Raw genomic sequence first — 20,224 nt, 5'->3', positions numbered from 1 at the left:
CAGTGGGCACATTGTATGAATGGATGAAAAGAGAGTCCTGGCTCTGGCGCAGACCCTTATTACAGAGCAGTATAATAAGGAGAAAGCTAACTAGCCTCATATGTTTTATTCCTGACACCAGCACACATTTGGTTTCTTTTCCAAAAGCCTCTGCAATGTGAGGTGAAATGTGCAGGTCAGTAGGATGCTAAGCCCTGTGCCAGGAGCTCAATCTGTTCTCAGTGCTGTTGTTACCTTGCTGGGTGATTTTAAGCACATCTTTTCCCCTCTCAAGGATTTTGTTTCCCTACCAGATTTTCTCTCTTGCCCAGCTGTGTTGCAAGGGGCTGAGATCAGTTGTCCTTCTGTAGCTGGTCTGTGCTGGAACCATGTGGTCTTGCTCTTCTCTCTATTCTTTCTCTCATGTTTTCACAGCCCTGACTCATACATGGTGAATCAGGTGGATGCGGCTAAGACTGGTGCAGCTGACTAAGGAATAAATGGGATGGGACTCTCGGGTGTCCTTCCTTGCAGACCCGAGGCTGCCTCTCAGCTCCAAGTCACATTCACTGTGTACTGTGGGATTGGAAGGGGACAGACTCTTAAGCAGGGTTTGTTGTGACAGGATAAAGGGAGATGGTTTCAAACTAAGAGAGGGGAGATTTAGATTGAATATAAGTAAGTTTTTTACACTATCATGGTGGTGACCTATCCTAGGAGACACCCAAGGTCAGGGGATGGTGCTCTGGGCACCTGATGGAGCAGTGGGTGTCCCTGTGCATTGCAGGGGGGTTGGATCAGATAACATCCTTGGTGGAGCGAGTGGTGGATCCCACTCATTCAGAGAAGGTGATGGCTGCCTTGCTTTGTAACCAGTCTGCACCCCGGAGAGCTGCAGATTTCCTGCAGTTCCCTGGATGGCTTCTCTGTGCTTTCAGAACCCTGACAGATCCCTTAGAAAGAGCAAAGCATTTTGCTCAAGGTCACGCTTACAGCACAACAGCAAGAGAAGCTGTGTAAGTTAAAGGTTTGCAGACAAAACACCAAAGGTAGAGCCAGTCCAGAAAGAGCATTCTTTTCCTGAGCACCTCACTTGCATTTCATAAGGGAGACTTGGCTATGCCTGCAGTGATGAGTGTGGCAGGGCCAAATCCATGGGACATGTGGGGCCAGCTCTTCACATGAGCGATAGGTAAGAGGCTCTGCAGTATGCTAATGGAGCAGCGTGTGAATTTCCATTATGCCCTCCATGGATTTCATGCTATCAGCATGCGTGGCTGAGATGCACACGCAGCCCTCCAGCATACTGATGAGCCCGTGACATTAGTATTCTGTGCCCAAAGCCTGAGCTGTGAGACAAGGAATAATGGCGTGAAGGGGAGAGCTGATAAATGATTAGGCTGTATTATAATATTGGCAGTGCTAACCCAGCTCCCTTGCAAAAGAGATTCACCAAGTACCAATTTAGAGCCTTTGCCCCATGAAGATGTGACTGATGGATGTGTATGTTTTGGGTGCTGTCTTTTCAGTGGGGAATTTACATGGGGAGAAATACTTGATTGACAAGGGTGTAGAAAAATAAGCAAGTCATAGCCCTCCTGGCTGCCTGCACACACGTGGTTCCTATTAGCAGGGCATGCAAGAACCAACCCCTCCTCAGCACAATACTTGGCAGAAAGTTAACTTAAAATTAAGCTCAAGTTTAAGAGCTTTTCTTGAGCTGGTCTCTAACTCCATGCTCACATGTAGCACTTTGGGCTAAGAGTGCAAGGGGACCACTGGCAGCTTGATGTATTCCAGATGTTTCAGCTAAGGGTAAAATTGCCCCCTTTGCCCTCGGAATTTGGGTTAAATCTTTGGGGTCAGGGTTGCCCAAGGTGTTGGACACAGGCGCAGGTGCAGCATGCAGAATGAAGGTTATTGTGCAGAGGTGCCCTGCAGCTGTGGGAGCTACAAACAGCATTCAGGGGTAAATTAATTTAAACAGGTGAACTGCTTTGCTCTAGTTTGTTGTGTTTAGCCCTCACTGATGCCTATGGTTTATCTAGACCTGTGGATAAACAAAAGAAAACCCTGGAGGCTAAACCAGTGTGATGGCTTTTTGTCTGGTTTCCAAAAAGAGTTGATTTATAGCGGGCACAAAAATAGGAGGGAACTGTTGTGCTTAAAAAAAAAAATAAAGACAACATTTGCGATGAATGCAGCCCATGACGTAGCCAACTTTTTCTGAGCACTTTTTATGAGGGCAATAGTGAAGAACAGCCTCTGTTTTTATGATTAGCTGAAAACGGTTGCGAATGTTTCCTTGACACCAGAGGCAAATGCAGAGCATCATGAATTAATATTTGCAAGGTGGCATTTTGAGGTCTCTGAGCTCAGCAGACCCTTAATAAAACAAGGCACAGCCATCATTACTTTTGTTTGTAGAGCTCAGGGTAGGCAGCAGCTGGGGAGCAATCTCTGAAATTATTTAGTTGTGGTGGATGTAATTGGGGAGCAGAGAGGCTCTCCAGTAGAGTGGATACGCTCCCTACTGGAAAGCAGGAGATGGAGAGAGACATCCCTGTGATATCCATCACACACAGCAGACATCTTTGACAGTGATCTGCACTGCGGCAATTTTCTCTCAGCCGGACGATTATTACTTGTCAGGGCCAGCTGCCACCTGGAGGACCCTTGTTATCAGTTACTTAAGGGTGTTCTCCCTAGCATCGATTATTTTATTAGCTCCTTGATGAAGCCTCACGTTGGAGTCTTGGAAAGTAGACCCTGGTGGGTTTCAGCCTCCACTGTAAGTGCCAGGTAGGAGGAGAAGAGCCTGTCCCACAGCCCCTAACAGATGGTGTGGCACATGCCATCCCCCATTGTTTGCAGGGCCCCAAGAAAATTGATGGGTGACACACAGGCAGCTGCAGGAAATATTCTCCAGACTGTGCTTGTGCAATGGAAAAAAAGGAAAAACATGACAAAAAAAAACCAAAAAACCCACCCGACTACTTATTATTCATCTCTATTTAATGATGAGCAATTCTTGTGGCTAATGCCAAGCCAGCAGAGGAGGTGGTCTGGAAACTATGGATACACATAGCAGCAAGATCTTCTCATTCCTTTTGTTTTCAGCCCGGGGTATGCAGGAAATCAGCACCATCCTGGTCATTTCTGCCTGAAGGGGCAAATGTCACCAGACAAAGCCACACTTGCTTGGTCCTGGCAGATCAGAGCTTGTAGATCTGTAAGAGTGCAACATGATGGCATTTTAAAGAACGCCACCAGCCCTTGTGCAGCTTCACCTGGAGCAGATGGAGAACACCAGGCTCATGCTGAACATGGCTGCTCAGTACCCACCTCTTAGGCCACTAGGTTTGCAACCGTTAGACCTTCAACCATTTAACCCATGCTGCCTTGCTGTGGCTGCAGTGGGATTAGGATCATGGCATTAACTGCTCTGCCCATGGGAGGGATGCAGAACAATCCTCTGGACCATTCTGATGGGCAGACATTATTGGCACAGCTGCCCAGGGAGTGGTGGGGTCACTGTCCCTTGGAGGTACGTGGTCGGTGGGCATGGTGGGGGTGGGCTGTGGTTGTGCTTGGGGATCTTCGAGGTCATTTCCAACCTTAGTGATTCTATGATTCCATGATCTGAAAGTAACAAGTGTAGGTGGGAGGATTTCCAGATTGCTTCAGATCATGCCGACCAGCTCCTGTGCCTTTGGCTCCCCCTCAGTACAGTACAGTACAGGTCTTCAGAGCAGAGACAAAAAATCCAACAGACTGAAAATCTTTGTAATAGGGGGAAAAGAGAAAAGTCATAGCCCAAGGAGCCTGCCTTAAAAACAAACAAAAGGAATAGCCCAAGGAGCCTGAGAGGAAATGGGAAGCAGTGGATGGTATGTCACACAGTGTACAAGCCAGCAAGCCATATCTGCAGGTCATCCATCCATCTGAGCCTCGGAGAGGACATAGGTCCTGGGGTTATATTACAGCCGTCCCTCTCCCCACAGCCTCTATTATTTAGTCTGCATAATGCTCAGCAACAAGAGGGACAAAAATAGTTTGCAAAGCCTGACAAAAATCTTTATTTCCCAGAGGTTTGCCAAGCCTTTTTTCAAGCACAAAGAGCTCTGGCTCCTCTGCTGCTCCTCGACTCAGCACTGACCTTCAGCTGCTCCCTCCCTCCTTGCACTGATAGAGAGGTAGAAATGCTCAGCATTAGCAAGCAGTGCAGCCTTTCACGACTGTTTTGCAAGCTCTACCCCTCGATTATTATTTGTATCCCTTTTTCCAAGCACGTTGCCTCTAAAGTGAGATTTTCTTTGGTTTGCAGTAATGCAATAATGTGTTGATGGTTGGACTAGATGATCATAGTGGTCTTTTCCAAATGGAATGATTCTATGATTCTAATTCACGCTTCATACTTTCTTCTAGTTTGGGGGTTTTTGGTTCATTTTAGGGAGTATTTGTTTACCTGTTGTGCATCAGGATGGGATTTGCAAAGCAGAAAGCTCTGCGATGCAGTGGGTAAATCAGGTTATAAAGCAGATCTCCTCCCTGCTTTGAATCGCAGCTGATTATCCAGCTCGTTTCTGTTTGCTCCCCCTGCAGCTTTCTTCTTGTTTTCCTTTTCCTTTCTATTTTTCCCCATCGGGATTTTGCTGACAGAAGAAACTACTGTTAGGCCACTGCGGATCTCACACAGCCAGTCCTGTAGATGAGGAGGACACTTTCGCTGCTGTGTGGGGGCGGGTGGGCTGGCTTGATCTGGTGGAGTTTGATATCTAATGAGATGCTCTTGGTGTAATCCCAGCCCTAATGAAGGGCAAATGATCTGCCTCTGGGCGTGTGGTCTTTAATGCTAATGAGGGCAGGTATTTGGAGCTGTTGAATAGCATCAGGCACCACTGCAGTGATTGCCTGGTGTGCTGCTTTCACTTCATTTTCAGCTTATTTTTGCCAAGGATGCCACTGTTCATCCTGTGGAGGGTGAGGAGCTTCTTGAAAACCTCTTGACAGCTTTCTTTTGCTTCTAGTTGAATTTCTTTTCTCTAGAAATGCCAGACGGGGAGAGAGGAGTGTCTCCTGGGCTCCTACTGGGAGGCCTGGGGGCAAGTCTGTGGCACCGAGGGATGTGGTTATTGGGCATGGTGGTGATGGGTTGATAATTGGATGTGGTGATCTTAGAGGTCTTTTCCAATCCTAAAGATTTTATGATTTTATGAAATCAAGAGACAGGGCCTTCTCAGCTCCAGCCATGACTGAATGTACTCAGATGTGTGCGGATAGGGTAGATGTAACTGAAAAGGAAGTGACGTATGGTCAGTGCTGATGTCTCCATTGCCAGATGTGAGGCCTGTGATTTCTTTCCAGTTCTTGCTATCATGGCAGTGTTCAAAACCCAGACCTGAGAGATGGTGTGTCCTGCCTATCTCAGCTTAATGAGACCAACAGCTCTGCCCCAAAGAGCTTAACTCTTGCCATGGGTAGATGAAATGCATGCAGGGTTTTGGGCAAGGCTTTATCAATGTGAGACACGTTCAGGTTGGATATTAGGAAAAATTTCTTCTCAGAAGGAGCGGTGAGATGTTGGCACAGGCTGCCCAGGGAGGTGGTGAAGTCACAGTCCCTGGGAGTACTCAACAACCATGAAGATGTGGCACTGAGGGACGTGGTTAGTGGGCATGGTGGGGATGGTTTGGGTTGGACTAGATGATCTCAGGGGTCTTTCCAACCTTAATGATTGTATTAGTCTATTCGAAGCAGCTTCTAAGAGCTGTCTTTATGATTGGTGGTGAGAGAGACATCTCTAGAAGTTGGATTTCCTATTCCTAGGATCGATGGTAGGATCCATGGTAGGAGGAGGGGCACATTACCTTCTAGAGATGTTAGTCTCTGCTATGAAGAACCATGAAGAGAGTCATCTCTAAGCTGAGTGTCTATTTCAAGGTGAATAAAATTAGATAAAATGAGTCTTCCACACACTTCTGCAAGTTCTGCTCTGCATTTTAAATAGTTTTGTATAAATAACACTACAGAATGACACAAAGTGGGTCTGCAAGGCATTAGAGCTCTCTGGCATGCAGTACATCTCATAGTGAATGCTGTTTGCAGCAGAGTAAAGGCCAAGCCAGCTCTTTGGATCTAAACATCAGTTTGAGGGGGGGGAACAAAAAGAATATCTGGAGGAAGATCTGAGGTGTTTCTCTGGCTCTATCTTTACAGGGAGCCGACTACTCTGTCCAGAGCTGCTAAGCCTCTCAATGATCATGGTTTAGATCCAGCTGCTGCAGCCCTGGGCCCACCTCACATTCAGACAAGGTGCGGAGTAGTCATTCTAGTTTTTCTCTCTGCTTCACATAACACAAAATGTGTACAGGATTTCCTTGACCTTAGCTTCTGTAGAGCCATCTTGAGTTAAACAGGAAGTTACACGTGTAACCTTGAGCATAGACCTGGGTTATGTTTACAGAATGGACCTGGTTTAAGATGTCCACACATAGACACAAGCAGGTGGAAGGGCTCGAGCAGTGTTAGAGTCTGCTTTGGGAGATGTTGCATGTGCAGAATGGCAATCTGACCAAGCTGTGCTGTGTTGCTTTGGCTTAACTGGGCACCATCATTCAGCAGAGTGACAGTAATTGTGTTTTACCTATCCCAGCATAAGTAAAAACCTGTATTTAAGCTGTCATCGTGAACATATTTATTTTACAGGCAGAAACTCGACAATCACAAGACCAGTGCTCAGCCAAAGGGGAGCATCTCCTGAGCCTTCACCCCAATAATACATTGCCTTCTTTATCACCATCTCCTTTCCTGTGTCAGCTGGAAGGACCTGGAAAGTGCTCAAGAGCAATTTTAATTTGCAGTATTTCCTAGAGAGGTGATGGTGCCCCATCCCTGGAGGGACCCGAGGTCAGGCCAGACGGGGCTCTGACCTCCTGATGGAGCTGTGGGTGTCCCTGTTCATTGCAGGGGATTGGACCTGATGGCCTTTAAGGGTCCCTTCCAACTCAAATGGTTCTATGATTCTGTGATTCCATTTCCTCTATCAAAATCTCTATGGTGTTTGCATACATGCATCATAAAACGTGGAAGTTTTCATCAGGGAACCTGCATGCTAGATGCAGTGAGTTAAATCTCTCATACACTTTGTTCTGCTGGTGGTTCTGCTCTTTCCATAAGACCAGCCTTAAAATATGCTGAATTTTTTTTTCTCCCCATTTTCTCCCAGTGCTTTCAGCTTTTAGGTTCTCTTGATGGTGCCAGGGGATGTTGCTCACACCACAAGAGGCTCTGCACAAGCCCTGTGTACTGCTTATGGCTGAGCTATTCCATGGAGAGAGGGAAGGATGTGGAAGGGCTGATGTTTGTGCATTTCCTATTGGTATTTGTGAATCCTAGCTGGGGGCTCTCATACTTTATACAAATGCTGCAGGCTGACAGGAGGTAGATAGGGACCGAAGGGAAGGAGATAATGTGTTGTAAAAGGCCTGTGAGCCTGGGGAGGATTAATTGGAGCTGGAGAGTGATTTGTGATGCTGATAGGGTCTGTCCAGGTGAGGAAGTAGGGCAGGTGTATTGGGGTGAAAGAACAAGGTTTGCATTGCTGACGCTGTGCCTTAAGTAAGGGACCTTACAGACCTCGGTGGCTGTGCTGTTCCTTCAGACTCTGGGAGCATAGAGGATTTTCCTTTTCACTGTTACAGTGTAAAGGACTTTATGGTATAACACGACTGCCCCGAGTGGCGGAGGAGATAACATAGGAGTGAATTTGGAGTTCTGAAACCCGACCATAACTGTGACTGTAACTTTAGACAGCTGAAACGGACCGAGGAAATTACAATGGGCCACCACATGCTTCAAATCTGGAGCTGGTCCTGTGTTCCTCTGTGTATAACCAGGGCTGAATCCTTCTCCTGGCTGTTTTCCTTTAATTTAATATTCCTTGCAACAGGACTGTTCCCTCTTAATGTGCCTAATATAAAACACGCTTGTTTGCTGACTGTGGCAGGAGGCTCTGGCTCGGGCTGCCCTGCATGTCGCCACCGAGTCTGCTGCTGGGGAGGGCAATGGCTTGAGGAGGTTTGCACTGAAGCAACATATCAGGAATATTTACGATGCTAATGGTTGGATCTGGGCTGGCTCTCCAAGCAGAGCAACACTTGCAATCAGGCAGGGTGCAGGAGGATGATAATCTTTGGGAAACAAAAAGGGATGCTTTCCTGCTGGATGCACAAGCAGGTCGTGTTTGTGCTCCCTTTCAGTAAAGTCAAAGCAATCCTACTCTGTACTGACAGCCCACGCTCCTGAGTGCAGGCGTGCTGTCCCATAGGATGGACAAAGAGCACAACGTGAGTACTCTGGGAGTGAGAGGTGAGGTCCCCAGGGCAGACATTGGCCCTGGGAAGCGTGAGCAGTGTTTCCAGCCTGGGTGGAATGAACTCATCTGTCAATGTCAATTTTTAATTGTTTTCTGTGTTGTATTGCTGATCTTTTTAATAGGGCATGGTCTGAAACGTGCTGTTCTGCTGTGGGTGACATGCGTCCCCAGACTCTGGTTGTGTCTGCGCAGATTGACAGGGGGACAGGCTGGGGGCATGCTGCAAGAACACACCAGAAACCTCCATGCCTCGCTAGTGCTCAGGGGAGTAATATCCTCGGCTCTTGATGAGCAGCAAATTGCTATGTAAGGACACATACTCTTCAGCTAAGGATGAGAGAGTATGGCTTGTCCAGTCTGAACCTCTCCTGGTTCAACTTCTTCAGGAAACATTCCCAGAAGGAGTGGTGATGCATTGGCCCAAGCTGCACAGGAGATGATGGTGTCGTTGTCCCTGGAGTTGTTCAAGAACATCTTGGCTTCCCTTTTCCTACTTAGAGCAGAGGTGGTGGCTCTCAGCCCTCCCTGTAGGTCTCTTGGATCTCCAGGGCTCAGACATGCTCTCAGCTCTTGTCCAATGGAGCTTGGCTCAGCCATGGTCTGAACAAGAGGCTGCCCCGATGCGGTGCCATGAATCTGTATGAGGCTGCAGCCCTGCAACATCCTGAGGAAACAAAGCTGGGCTTAGGAGTCACACAAGGCGTCCTTTTTTAACACGGGGATTTTTACTCCCCTCTGTTTTCTGAGGTCGATTTGGTTCAGCTTTTCCAATCTTCTTTCTGACAGCATTCTTCTCTTAACAACTCACGAAGCTTCAGGATTAAGCGATTTTAAGCTCTACAGTGAATCCCTCTACTGCCCAAACCAGATTGGTCTGGATGAGAGGGACATGCAAGGAAGACACAGACAGAAATCCTCGTCCAAAAGATGCTATTGAAGCTGACCTACTATGAAGACAGGGCAGGAGATGGTAAGAGCAAATCTGCTCAGCAGACCTCTTACTTCACACCTTATCATAGTGACTGCCATCAGACAGAACACCCACAGAGATTTCCAGAGTCTAATCTCAATAATAACCCCTGTCCTGCAGCCAACACTGTGTGCCATCACAAGGAAACAATGTGCTCTGTGCATCTCAGCCTCACAGGCAGCCAACTTTAGAGAGCCTTGTCCAGCTCCTTGCCCCTTTTCTGTCTATCCATCCACCTGCCTGTTCCCCCTGGGTACCTGGCAGGTGCCAGAGCACTGCTGCCTCCAGCACTGAGCGACCGGTGGATGTTCTCCTTAGTGCCGCTTTTCTCCTGTTCTTGAAGGCTGTGATTGAGACGAGGCTTGCCAGAGAAGCCTGGATTTTGCTCGGATCATGTAACTGTGTGGGGGCTGGGGCAGAGACAAGCATTTAAGCACGCAAGTCTTTCCTTAGGTCTGATACAGGAGGATTAATCTCCTGGCTATGGAGCTACAGAGCTGGATTTCACATGACAGGGAGAAAATCTCCTGGAGCAAATGCACAGAGAATCATAGAACCATTAGTGTTGGAAAAAGCTGCTAAGATCACCTAGTCCAACTATCAACCCATGCCCACCATGCCCACTAATCCTCTTGACCTCAGGCCCCTTTGCTGCTGACCTGGTGGTTGCTGGATGATGCTCCAGCCCCGGGGGTCTGAATGTCCCCAGATGTGCCCTTATCCACAGGCAAAAATAACAAGCAGGCAGCTATCTCACTGGCTCCAGCTGGGATGGCTCCCCTTGCTCTTCACTTTGATGTTCTGGTACTGGCCCAGCCCTGCTTTCCCTGGGACTCAAGCCCCCAGAAAGCAGTCAGGAATCTTATCAATTTGCTATTACTATTTTTTTTTTTCCCCTTCCCCTTTGAATTCCTGTCAACTGCTTACTGTGAAAACACAACAAATCAGTCAGCCCTCAAACTGGCACCAGTTTGTTTTGTTTGGGGCTAAAGTCAGAGTGAAAGAGCCGGCGCTTTGAGATGCTATTGAGGTCACCTGGCAAAATATATGTGTCTTTCATCTTCTGGTCCCTGCAGCTGGCCAGGCTTGCTGCCCAGCTGGGCTCCCACCCTTCTCCTTTTTATCAGTGTGGATCCCTGGCTATGCCTGGGGACAGGCACTTAGCAAGGACCATATGACAGCAGGGGAAGTCCCAAGGAGCAGATGTTTCTCTTTCTAAATGCATGGGGTTCTGGGAGAGAACCTTGGACAAGGTATCAAATACCTCTCAGGCTCTTAAAATCAATGATGGAAGCAGCTCTTCGTGATGGTGGTGGTGAGCTGTCAGTAAATCCTTAACCCCTGGCAGTTAGAAAAAGGAACTGAATGTGGTAGTGCAGAGTGTGGCACTGGGCTCAAAGGGACCTACAATATATATCCTATGGGAAAACTTGAAATGCTTGTTCAGCATCACCTACAGCTTTTTCTTTTTTCCTGGTTTGGCTCCTTGTCTGAAAGGCAGTCTCTGAACCAGACCAAGGTGATGGTTCTCTGATAACCCCTCATGGTAATGTTAAATCTATGGGTTTTGTGATGGGATTTTGCCCCTCTGCTTGATCCCTGAATTAAAACCAGGTACAATAACTATGTATGGTTAGCAGCCTCTATTCAACTGGTGAGTCAAGGGGACATATATCTGGGCAGGAGATGCCACCTCTGGATAATATTTTGGCAGGAGGATTAGAGGAATGCTGACGTAGAGATGGACTCTACTGGAGGAAGAGCCCATTCCTGTGCTAAGGAGCCATGTCCCCATGTATGTATCCCGAAGGTACCCAGTGGTTTGCAATCCAAACAGATCCCTTAACCCAGAAACTCTCACCCTTCATGCTGCTGGGGAGGTTTGCAATGGGCCTATTCTTGCATTCAATTAATCCTTCTAATTTAGGAAGAGCTTAAAGTTTTCAAAGCATGCCCTGAGACCTTGAAGTGTTCTCAAAATTCCTGACCTGTCTGCAGGGCTATTCTAGGTTCCCACTCAGGGTGCAATCCCATGCAGTCTTCTATTGCTCTCAGACCTCACTGCCGGCATCCTAACCATGCCCTAAGAAAGTGCGTCTGCTGCTGGTCGTCTCACCTGGAGGTTAAAAAACAAACCCACAGGAGAATGTTTGTGCTTCCCACCAGTCTCTTCTGGAAATCAGCATGGAGCACAAATGACAGCAGGATGATCCAGCCAGTCTTTCATCCCTAATGAGAGGCTCCTAATGAGAACCTCCTCCCTGCACCATGGAGCTGTGCCATTGTCTGTCCCTATAGTGCTGTGATAGGATCATTTAGCACGTGAAAAGCACCTCTTGTATGGGGATACATGCATACTACAGTTCAGCTGGGGTGAGCAACCGGCTCCTGCCAAGCCTTGGTGTGAGCCAGAAAGGTCAAAAGTTCTCCTTTACAATCTACAAGAAAGGGGAAGGCAGGGGATGGTCACTTAATTTGTGGGTTTTTCCCTCTACTTGTCAAAATGAGTTTGAGCTGCGCTGATGGATGAGTCATCAATTAAGGAGGAGCTCTTGCTCTTTTGTCTTGGTTCCTAAAAGACTGAATTCAAACCCTGGAAGAGTCGATGGGAGTCCATCCACCTATGCAAGAGGATCTTGAATTGGGACTGTGAAGGCTTTGGAGAGACTGGGTTAGCAGTCTGCCTTTCTCCACGCTCAGTGTTATGCCTCTTGGCTCCCTGGTTGCTACTGGTTTGGAGCAGGGTATTTCTATACCTGAGTCTTGCTAACATTCCCTATCAATTTGCTTCCCTGGTCCCATTCTGTGCAGCTGCTTTGACATGCAATAGGAGCAAACAGCAAGCAATGTAGCGGAGCAGCTCCTTGCTCACACCACCTTGCTGTTCTGACCATGTATATCGTTAATATTTCCTTTCAGGCATTCAGTTCCTGTGATAACACTCTTATCACCAAAAAGCCTTTAAAACGCATTGCTAGGAAAAGGAACGTTTCCAGTTTTATTGTGCTATATCTAGCTCCTAAAAATTTGAGCCTGAAGATCTTCTCCTGTTATCAGCTCGTTTAGGCCTACAGAAGCATAGGCCATCGGGCAGTCCCCTTCATAGGGAATTATAGTCTGAGGCAGGTACAGAGAAGAGAATGTGAGCTTTCTACTGTCTTACCCTGTGTCAGCCCCATCTGGGACAAACATACACTCAACCACATGGCATGGGCAAGTGATGTGTTCCATGGAAGAGCACAAGGAAGCTGAATGTTCTCCACTATCATTGGTCTTGTCTGGCATGAGTATGAACGTATTCCTTCAATACACATGCACAGGCTGATTTCTTACATACCGCAGACTGTGTGAAGGCTGCTTGTCCTCAGTCTGGACGGAGTGGCTGGGGACTATGGGATTGTCTGAGAGCACTGGCTGGAAATCCTTTGTCTGGCCAGGGTCTGCATGCACTCTCAGATGCCTGAGTGCTCACAGACCGGATGGTTTGTATTGGCTGGGGACAGGCACTTATCTTGTCTCTGCTACATCCCTGGAGATTTACACCACTGCTCTTTGCTGGCCCTCCTCAGGACCTGGTGCAAGGAGGAAAAAAAAAACAAACAGCCAACAGAAATCTATGTGTGATGAGAATCCAACAGAAGTTGGTTTTGTATTTCTCCATAATCTCCTTTTCAGACAGCGATACTCACAGGGAAGGCACAATTTCAATTGTATTCAATTCTATCAAATGGGTAGCTTGACATTTTGATTGAGAGCAAATGAAATCATTTGGGAATTCACTTATTAAGATAGTTTTCATAATAACTAAATGCATATACTAAGAACTGGAAAATTCATGGAGACATGTTGCACCTAGGGCCAAACAGGCATTTTCAGTCCTCATTCTTATGCCATGGCTGCTTCTGGAATTCTGCAGCTTCATGAGGATGTTCTAATATCTGTAAGCCAAAGTGCCATGTGTACTTTACATAAAGTACTGGAGGGAATCCATAGGCTGTATTTATCAGGGTCCTGTTCCTTTATGTCTGGGACCATGTTCAAGAGGTCAAATGAGCCCAGATCTCTTGATCAGAACATGGCCAGAAGAGTCCTGGAAGACTCTCCAACCTTGGGGACTGTTCAAGTTATGAATGTTATTTTTGGATGATGGCAAAAGTTTAATAAATGCTGCAGCTGTAGAAAGCGTCCTCACTGGAGAATATAACTCTCCATGTCAATATAGGATTTACATTTCCAGCCTGCATGTATCCAGGCTGCATTACTCAGTCAACGGGGTGGGCAGATCCAGCGCTTACTTTGGCAGAATAGTTCCTCAAGTCTTGTTTAATTAGAACTCAGACCAGCTGCCTGGAGATTGTGGGAACCTCATTAGCAGCACAAATAGAAACTTGAAGAGGCCAACTCAGTGGGAAAAGATTGCTTGCTAAGAGCTTTACTTACCAAGAACTTAACCTCTTCAATAGTCTTGTCTCTTAGGTACAGCTGAAGGATTTCAGGTTGGAATACAAGTTCTCTTAATCTTCCTCATATTGGAGAGTTGTTGTGGTTCCTGAAATGTGAATTAAGACCTCTAAAAATAGTAGGTAAAGTAGACGAAATCCTTCTAGTTCAGCAATTCCAGTTATTATTTGGTGTTCTGTCTTGATTTTTTTAAATTCTTGGTGTCTACCTTGATGCTCTCCCACCATTTGAAGATAACAATGGATGATTTGCTGTTCTTACCCTTGTCTCACTTGGCAGTCTTATATTTTAATACATACCAATAAATTATAGGTTTTTCTAATATTTCACATGTAATAACAGGAATTTAAAGACCTAGCTCTCATGCTGACACCTAAATTTATTTCACCTAATCTCACATGGGGCACCATGTTTTTGACTGAGTTTTTCCTACGGAGGCTGAACTGGCATGCGTTGTCTGCTTCTCTGTTTCGGAACTGGCATGGAAGAGAGCTATAAAATGCAGTGCTTGAACTGTTACTCAGTAAATACGTGTACTTGGGCATGTTTGTGAGAACTGGGTGGAGTTTTAGGGCTATATTTTGCAGTTGTTATGTACTCTTTAATTCTGGAGCTACGCCGAAGAGGCTAAGGGAATCCAGATCTGCTCATCAGAACAAGGCCAGAAAAAATTCTGGAAGAGCAGCTGACTGTTCATTTCCTATCCCCATTCTATGCTCATGCTGGCAACCTTACCATGAATTTCAGAAGAGAAATAAGTGTTGGTCTATAAAAACAAAATCCATACTTTTTTCTGCCCTGAAGAATCACAGAACTGCAGGGCTGGAAGGGACCTCTGGAGATCATCCAGTTCAAACCCATTACTAATTCAGTCCCTACAGTAGGTTGCACAGGTGGGTTTTGAACATCTGCAGACAAGGATACTCCAAAACCTCTCTGGGTAATCCCCCTGTCTCCCTTGTCCTGCTGGCCACATTCTTTACAACGAATCCCAAGATCCCATTGGCCTTCTTGGCCACAAGGCACACTGTTGGCTCATGGCTGCTGCTTCTCCGACCTTATCAGTATAGCCTTGTTTAAAAAGGCATGAGAATGAATTGTTTGTTGTTGCTGTTGTCAATTAATTAAATGCATCCCACCCAGTCATGAAAGAGATCAAATTTCCAGTTAAAATAAAGGAAAATCAAATAACCATGACATATGTTTTGAAAGACGATATTGTCAATGGGAGGGAAATGGACTGGGGGAAGAAAACCAACTGATCTTTCTAGAGGAAAGACTTCCTGTTAACCACTCTGAATAGGAAGGCGTCCCAGTGTAACAAGGCAAGTGAATCTTTTTACACGTAGTTCTTCCAAATTATCAAAAAGTCATTCTGCTGCAATTTTTTCTTCTGGAATTAGCCCAGGTTGAAAGAATTTTGGTCTCATGTTGATGGAAGACCAATTACAGGGGTAAGATTTCTCATATCACTGTCATTCTTTTGCTGGAGAAATATCCTGGCTTGCTGGGTTGGTTTGAATCTTTGCTGCAAATGCCAACAAGTTTAACTTATTGCAATCATAAAGAAAAAAGAAAAAAAAGTTTTCCCAAACCAAATATCCACTACAAAGAAAGTGGTTTGCAAAAATAAAAGAGAAATTGGTGAGCTACACTGATTAGAGCAAGCCACTAAGTGCTGAGAGGATGGAACATGTAGTTCTTGGTGCTTCCCACAGCCCCCTCTGCTTTCAGGTATGGTCAGATCCTGCCTTCTCTGCAAAAAGATTAAACCAGCCCCTTCTGTTTCCATGTGCTTAGATCATTGGATTCTTCTTGTAGATCTACAAGAGTTCTTCTGAGTGTGCATGTAGGACCAATGGGTACAGAGCAATGGACTGCTGTGTGGTACATCCCAGTCTGCCCACGCAACTGGTGTGGCTTGGACATGTTTCTGGCCTTGTGAATGCCTTGTGATCTTGTTGGGTGGGGATTTTGCTTATGTTTGACCCACAGAATAAAACAGTGGTGGTGCAGCTCGACCAGCTAGGTAATTTCCTGCTTCTCAGAGGTATCAAGTCCATGCCAGGAATGTGGCTATAAGCCCCTTACTCTGATGCCTCTGTGTGTGTTCCCATGCCCCTGAGGGTGCATTTGCTGCAGGTCTGGCATACTTGTTGCATGGCCAGCCCTTTCTCTTCATGATAAGAGAGTTCTGCAACCTCTCAGCTTCTTCATGTCCCTCCTTTGTAGTCTATCATCTATACCCAGTCTACTAGAGGGCAGTTTTTGGGAACAGCTCCTCCAAATAGAGCTTCCCCCCAGGTTTTAGCCACCCCTCCTGTACTGGGGGGATGAAACAGAGGGGAAAACCCAAAGTGATCTGAGAACAGCAGGTCAGCGGCTGTGCATGGGTCGTGCTGTGCAGATGCGAGCTGTACAAGGTCATGGGTTAATAGAGATAAATGCCTGAACGCTGGCACTATTCAAGCTTGAGGAGTGTGGAGATGTCAGAGTGGCTACAAACTCACCCCAGGAGCCAGATCTTGAGAAAGCAAGGAGGAGCTGGGGGCTCTAATTGGCTTTTCTAACACGAAGACCTGGACCTTTGTTTATATTAATAATCGTTCAGCGTGGACCTGTGAGTATGCGTACAAACACCTCTATATTTAACTAGCCAGGCGTGTACTCCAGAGCTGAGTTTTCACACTTCTTTTATTTGATTTTTATCGCTATCTCGAGCGTAGAAATTTCCGCACGATTAACTGAAGTGACATATGCTTACCAGCAGCCAAGCCTTAATCCCATCCTTCCCTTTCACCATGTTTCTGATTATGCTGATGGCAAATCCTCCTCGTTTCACTCAGCTTTGAGCTCACAGTGGATGCAACAGGAGCCAAATCTTCTCTTAGAAGCACAGAAATATTTGCTGTATGTCCCATGGGGTCTCAAGATTTTGCACTAATAAACACATGCTTCATCAGCTTCTGAGCTGATGTGAGCAGTTATCAGAAACTGCAAGCAGTAACCAGCTCCTAAATTAAATGTCTGGTAATGCAGTGTGTGTGTGATAAGCACATTTTGGTAAGGTATTTGGTATTCTTGCATATTTCCCTCATTTTGCCGCCCAGCACATTGCTGCAGTGAGCACAGAAATGTGGATTTCAGATCTCTGGATTGAGATTGAACGACTATGCTGTCAGTGCCTGTGCCCTAGGATGTACAGGCAGGTGTAGCCCACTGCGAGTTTCCTTCATGAGTCACAGCAGAAAGTGATTTATGCTAAGCACAGAACACTTTGCTGAGCTTCCCCACTAAAGTCCCTAGAGCTCTAATTGTTGCATCGATGGTGGAGGTGAAAAGACAGCAATTCTGACTGTGTGAGAAGCTTTGATTTCCTGCGAATCGCTTCCTACTATAAATCAGCCATAGGCAGCTGCATCCACTTGCTCCTCGGGACAGAAAAATATACCCTGCTGCTAGACAGCAACACAGGCGCCAAAAACATCACGGGATCAAAGGGCACTGCGATTTATCCCAAGCAGAATCTAAACAAGCCTGTCAGCTCGCCCGGACCATTTGTTTATTTTAGCTGTGGACATCCGTGTCCACACAGCATCGGGGGATGGGTTTATCATTAGCATCGTTTGTCCCGTGCCTGAGCTCTAAAGGTCCCTTTCATTCAGCATCCTGCTGGCTGCTGCCAAGTCTGCATTAGGAATGCTTTCCAAGGGACCAGCACGGCAAGAGGAAAGTGTTAATGCTTTGGCTGCTCTTCCTTCTTCTCCTGACACAACCCAACCACGAGCCTTGCCCAAACAAGTTATTGTCGGGAAACACCGATAGCTATGGTTAGTCTCAGGGTGGTAAAAAAATCTTGTTTCCTTTCTGCCCATCCAGACTCCTTTGGTCTCTCAGCCTGCTTGCTTGTTGAGAGAGCTCAGTGCCCTGGATGAATCTCTCCCCAGACTTCCCAGAACTGCAAAGCTTTTCTCTGGAAGCGCGAGGAGAATGCTGTGCTCATCTGGAAGGTCAAACATCCTTCTGGGTTCACAGGAGCAGACCTGCCAAGTCAAGTCATGTTTTTATTTCATTTCATTTTTCCCCTATGTAAACTGTACAGAGCGCGGGAGGTTTGGCCTTTTCTCCGGGAGATTCAAGTGACAGTTGTTTTCTTCTGATGCTATCTCTTTGGCACTCTGAACAGGGATGTTTCAAAGGACAGAGGAATTGGGTTGGGCTGCGAGAAGAAAATAGGTTTTACCTTAGTGTGTCCTTGTCTCTCCCAGCTACCACTGCTCTCTTGCACAGTGTTGCTCTTTCAACACCATGGCTGTGAGAAAAATAGAGTTTTTGCATATGGGTAATAGTGCAACCAGTGAATTAGGGCACCCCAATTACACCAGCCCTTCTTTCTTTCAGGGCAGTGGTATATGGTGAGCAGAGCAAAATGAGTGTTTGTCAAAACCAAGGGCTCATAAGCTAGTTGGCTTTCAGTGCTGCTGTGTGGGTCCAGGTATTCACAGAGCCTGGCTCTGTGCTTGCAAGGCAGTGTTTCAAAGCCCTCTGGTATCTGGGGGCTTCTGAAAATACCACCAAAGGTGCCTACGTTAATTGACCTCCGGATGAATGGGACGCCTGTCTAAAAGTCCCTGCGGCAGTCTTGCAGAAAAACATCCCTCCACTTTGAAGCCAAAGGGCTGAAAGGACACTCTCTCTCATGCCTCCAACAGAGCGTGCCTGTGCGCACGGAGGAGCACAGCAGAGCTGCAGCAGCGTGGAAGCTGTTGCTGTGCTGGGTGTCAGCTCCTAACACATGGGCTGAGTGCAACTGCACCAAGTCCCAGGTCCTCCTGTGCCATTGTCTGTGTTGTCTGCAGCCCTCGTGGTCACCTGTCATGGATGGAGGGATGGGCATCTATTGTGAGTAGAGAGAGTTAGACATCCATCATGGATGGATGGAGGCTTGGAGGAATGATAGGAGGGACATATATCTGTCATGGAGGGAGGTAAGGACAGATATCCATCGTGGATGGATGGATACCTGCAGGAGCTAATCTCAAAGCCTCCGTGGACCACACAAGATAAGCCACCACCTATCCTACCCAATTGCTGGGTTTGCCCAATTGCTGTAGAACTCAGGGGCTGTGAGGTACCAGTCCCTGCCCTATCCCTGGAGGTGTTCAAGGCCAGGCTGGATGGGGCCCTGGGCAACCTGGTCTGGTATTAAATGTGGAGGTTGATGGCCATGTCTGTGGTGGGGGAGTTGGAGCTTCGTGATCCTTGAGGTCCCTTCCAACCCAAGCCATTCTATGATTCTTTGATACCCACCGCACTTCTCACCTACTCTACTTCACTCCTTGCCTATTTTTTCTCTTTCAGGAAAGATCCGAGAAGCTTTGAGAACTGATGAATGTCAGTGGCAAAAGGAGATAAAGGGAAGAGTTGAACAGGAGGGTAAGATCTTCTGGACATGTTTTTAAAGCTGCAACCCTGATGCCTTTTTTCCATCTGATCTGTGATATTTAAAGAATGTTTTTGATTAGAGAGAGAGAGAGAGGTATGTGGGGTTAGATAAGAGGTAGCTAAGATAATAACAGTGACCCAGGTTGCTTGGTAAGCTGGGCCTGTTCCTACAAGGTACATATGAACATCACATTACAGATTCAGAGAGAAGCAGAGGTCACTTGTGTTGAATGGTGCATCACCTCCTGGAGACACTGTGACATGCTCCAGGACATGGGAAGGTAAGAGATGACCCTGCAGCACAGAAGGGCTCGACCAGGCAATGGAGCAGAAGCCACAGCTCCTTTGTCACTGCCCTGTGAACAGGAAGGACAGAGCAAGGACCTATGGCTGATGGCAGGCAGGCACAAGACAGAATTAAAAAGCGCATTTATCACAGTAAAGTGATTAGCCACCAGAGCATACAGCCACGGAAATGATGAACACAAGGGATGGAGCACACAGTGAGACCAGGAGGAGATGTGAGAGTTGGATGCAGTCAGGTCATCTGATAATATCCTGGCCTTAGACTATTGGAAAGAGCTATGTGAATTGGATTTCATCACCTTCATAAACCTGGATGAACAGTGCTTATGCTTCTAAGCCTATGTGCTCAAAATCTTAAATAGCAATGCAGTAGTTGTGACATGTTGGCATCTCTCCATTCCATACTCAACGTTGTTGAGCCAGCTCTTTGAGAATTCAGCAGGAGCATTTATTTCTAATAGGCACGCAGTGCATAACATTGGAAAACGTTCTCACAGCTGGGCCATCAGAGAAAGCTCCCTGTAGTGCTAACAGAATATTTTATCAATAGCTACTATGTGAGCTTCTGGTGCTGGCGTGAAATAGCCACTGAGGCTAAATACTTTCTGATTCCTAAAGTACAGGCTTGGCAAAGCGGGGCTGGGATTGCTTTTAACCTGCTCTGATTGCAGCCACTGCAGGCTGCA

General features: G+C 46.7%; 1 protein-coding gene across 1 annotated transcript in view; it reads left to right on the top strand.

Moving 5' to 3' along the window:
• Positions 1 to 19,313, top strand: part of LOC146760845 (uncharacterized) — a 56,252-nt gene extending 36,939 nt beyond the window's left edge. Inside the window, exon 5 of the mRNA XM_085549829.1 lies at positions 19,149 to 19,313. Coding sequence (XP_085405955.1) covers positions 19,149 to 19,176 — 28 coding nt within the window. The 3' untranslated portion in view covers positions 19,177 to 19,313. The remainder of the gene's footprint in view (positions 1 to 19,148) is intronic.
• The last annotated feature ends 911 nt before the right edge of the window (positions 19,314 to 20,224 follow it).

The sequence above is a fragment of the Coturnix japonica genome, chromosome 5, assembly GCF_054131305.1.
Source record: "Coturnix japonica strain WE chromosome 5, WE-NBRP24, whole genome shotgun sequence".
NCBI lineage: Eukaryota > Metazoa > Chordata > Aves > Galliformes > Phasianidae > Coturnix > Coturnix japonica.
Note: the sequence above shows the minus strand (reverse complement) of the source record. Positions and strands in the feature narration are given on the sequence as shown.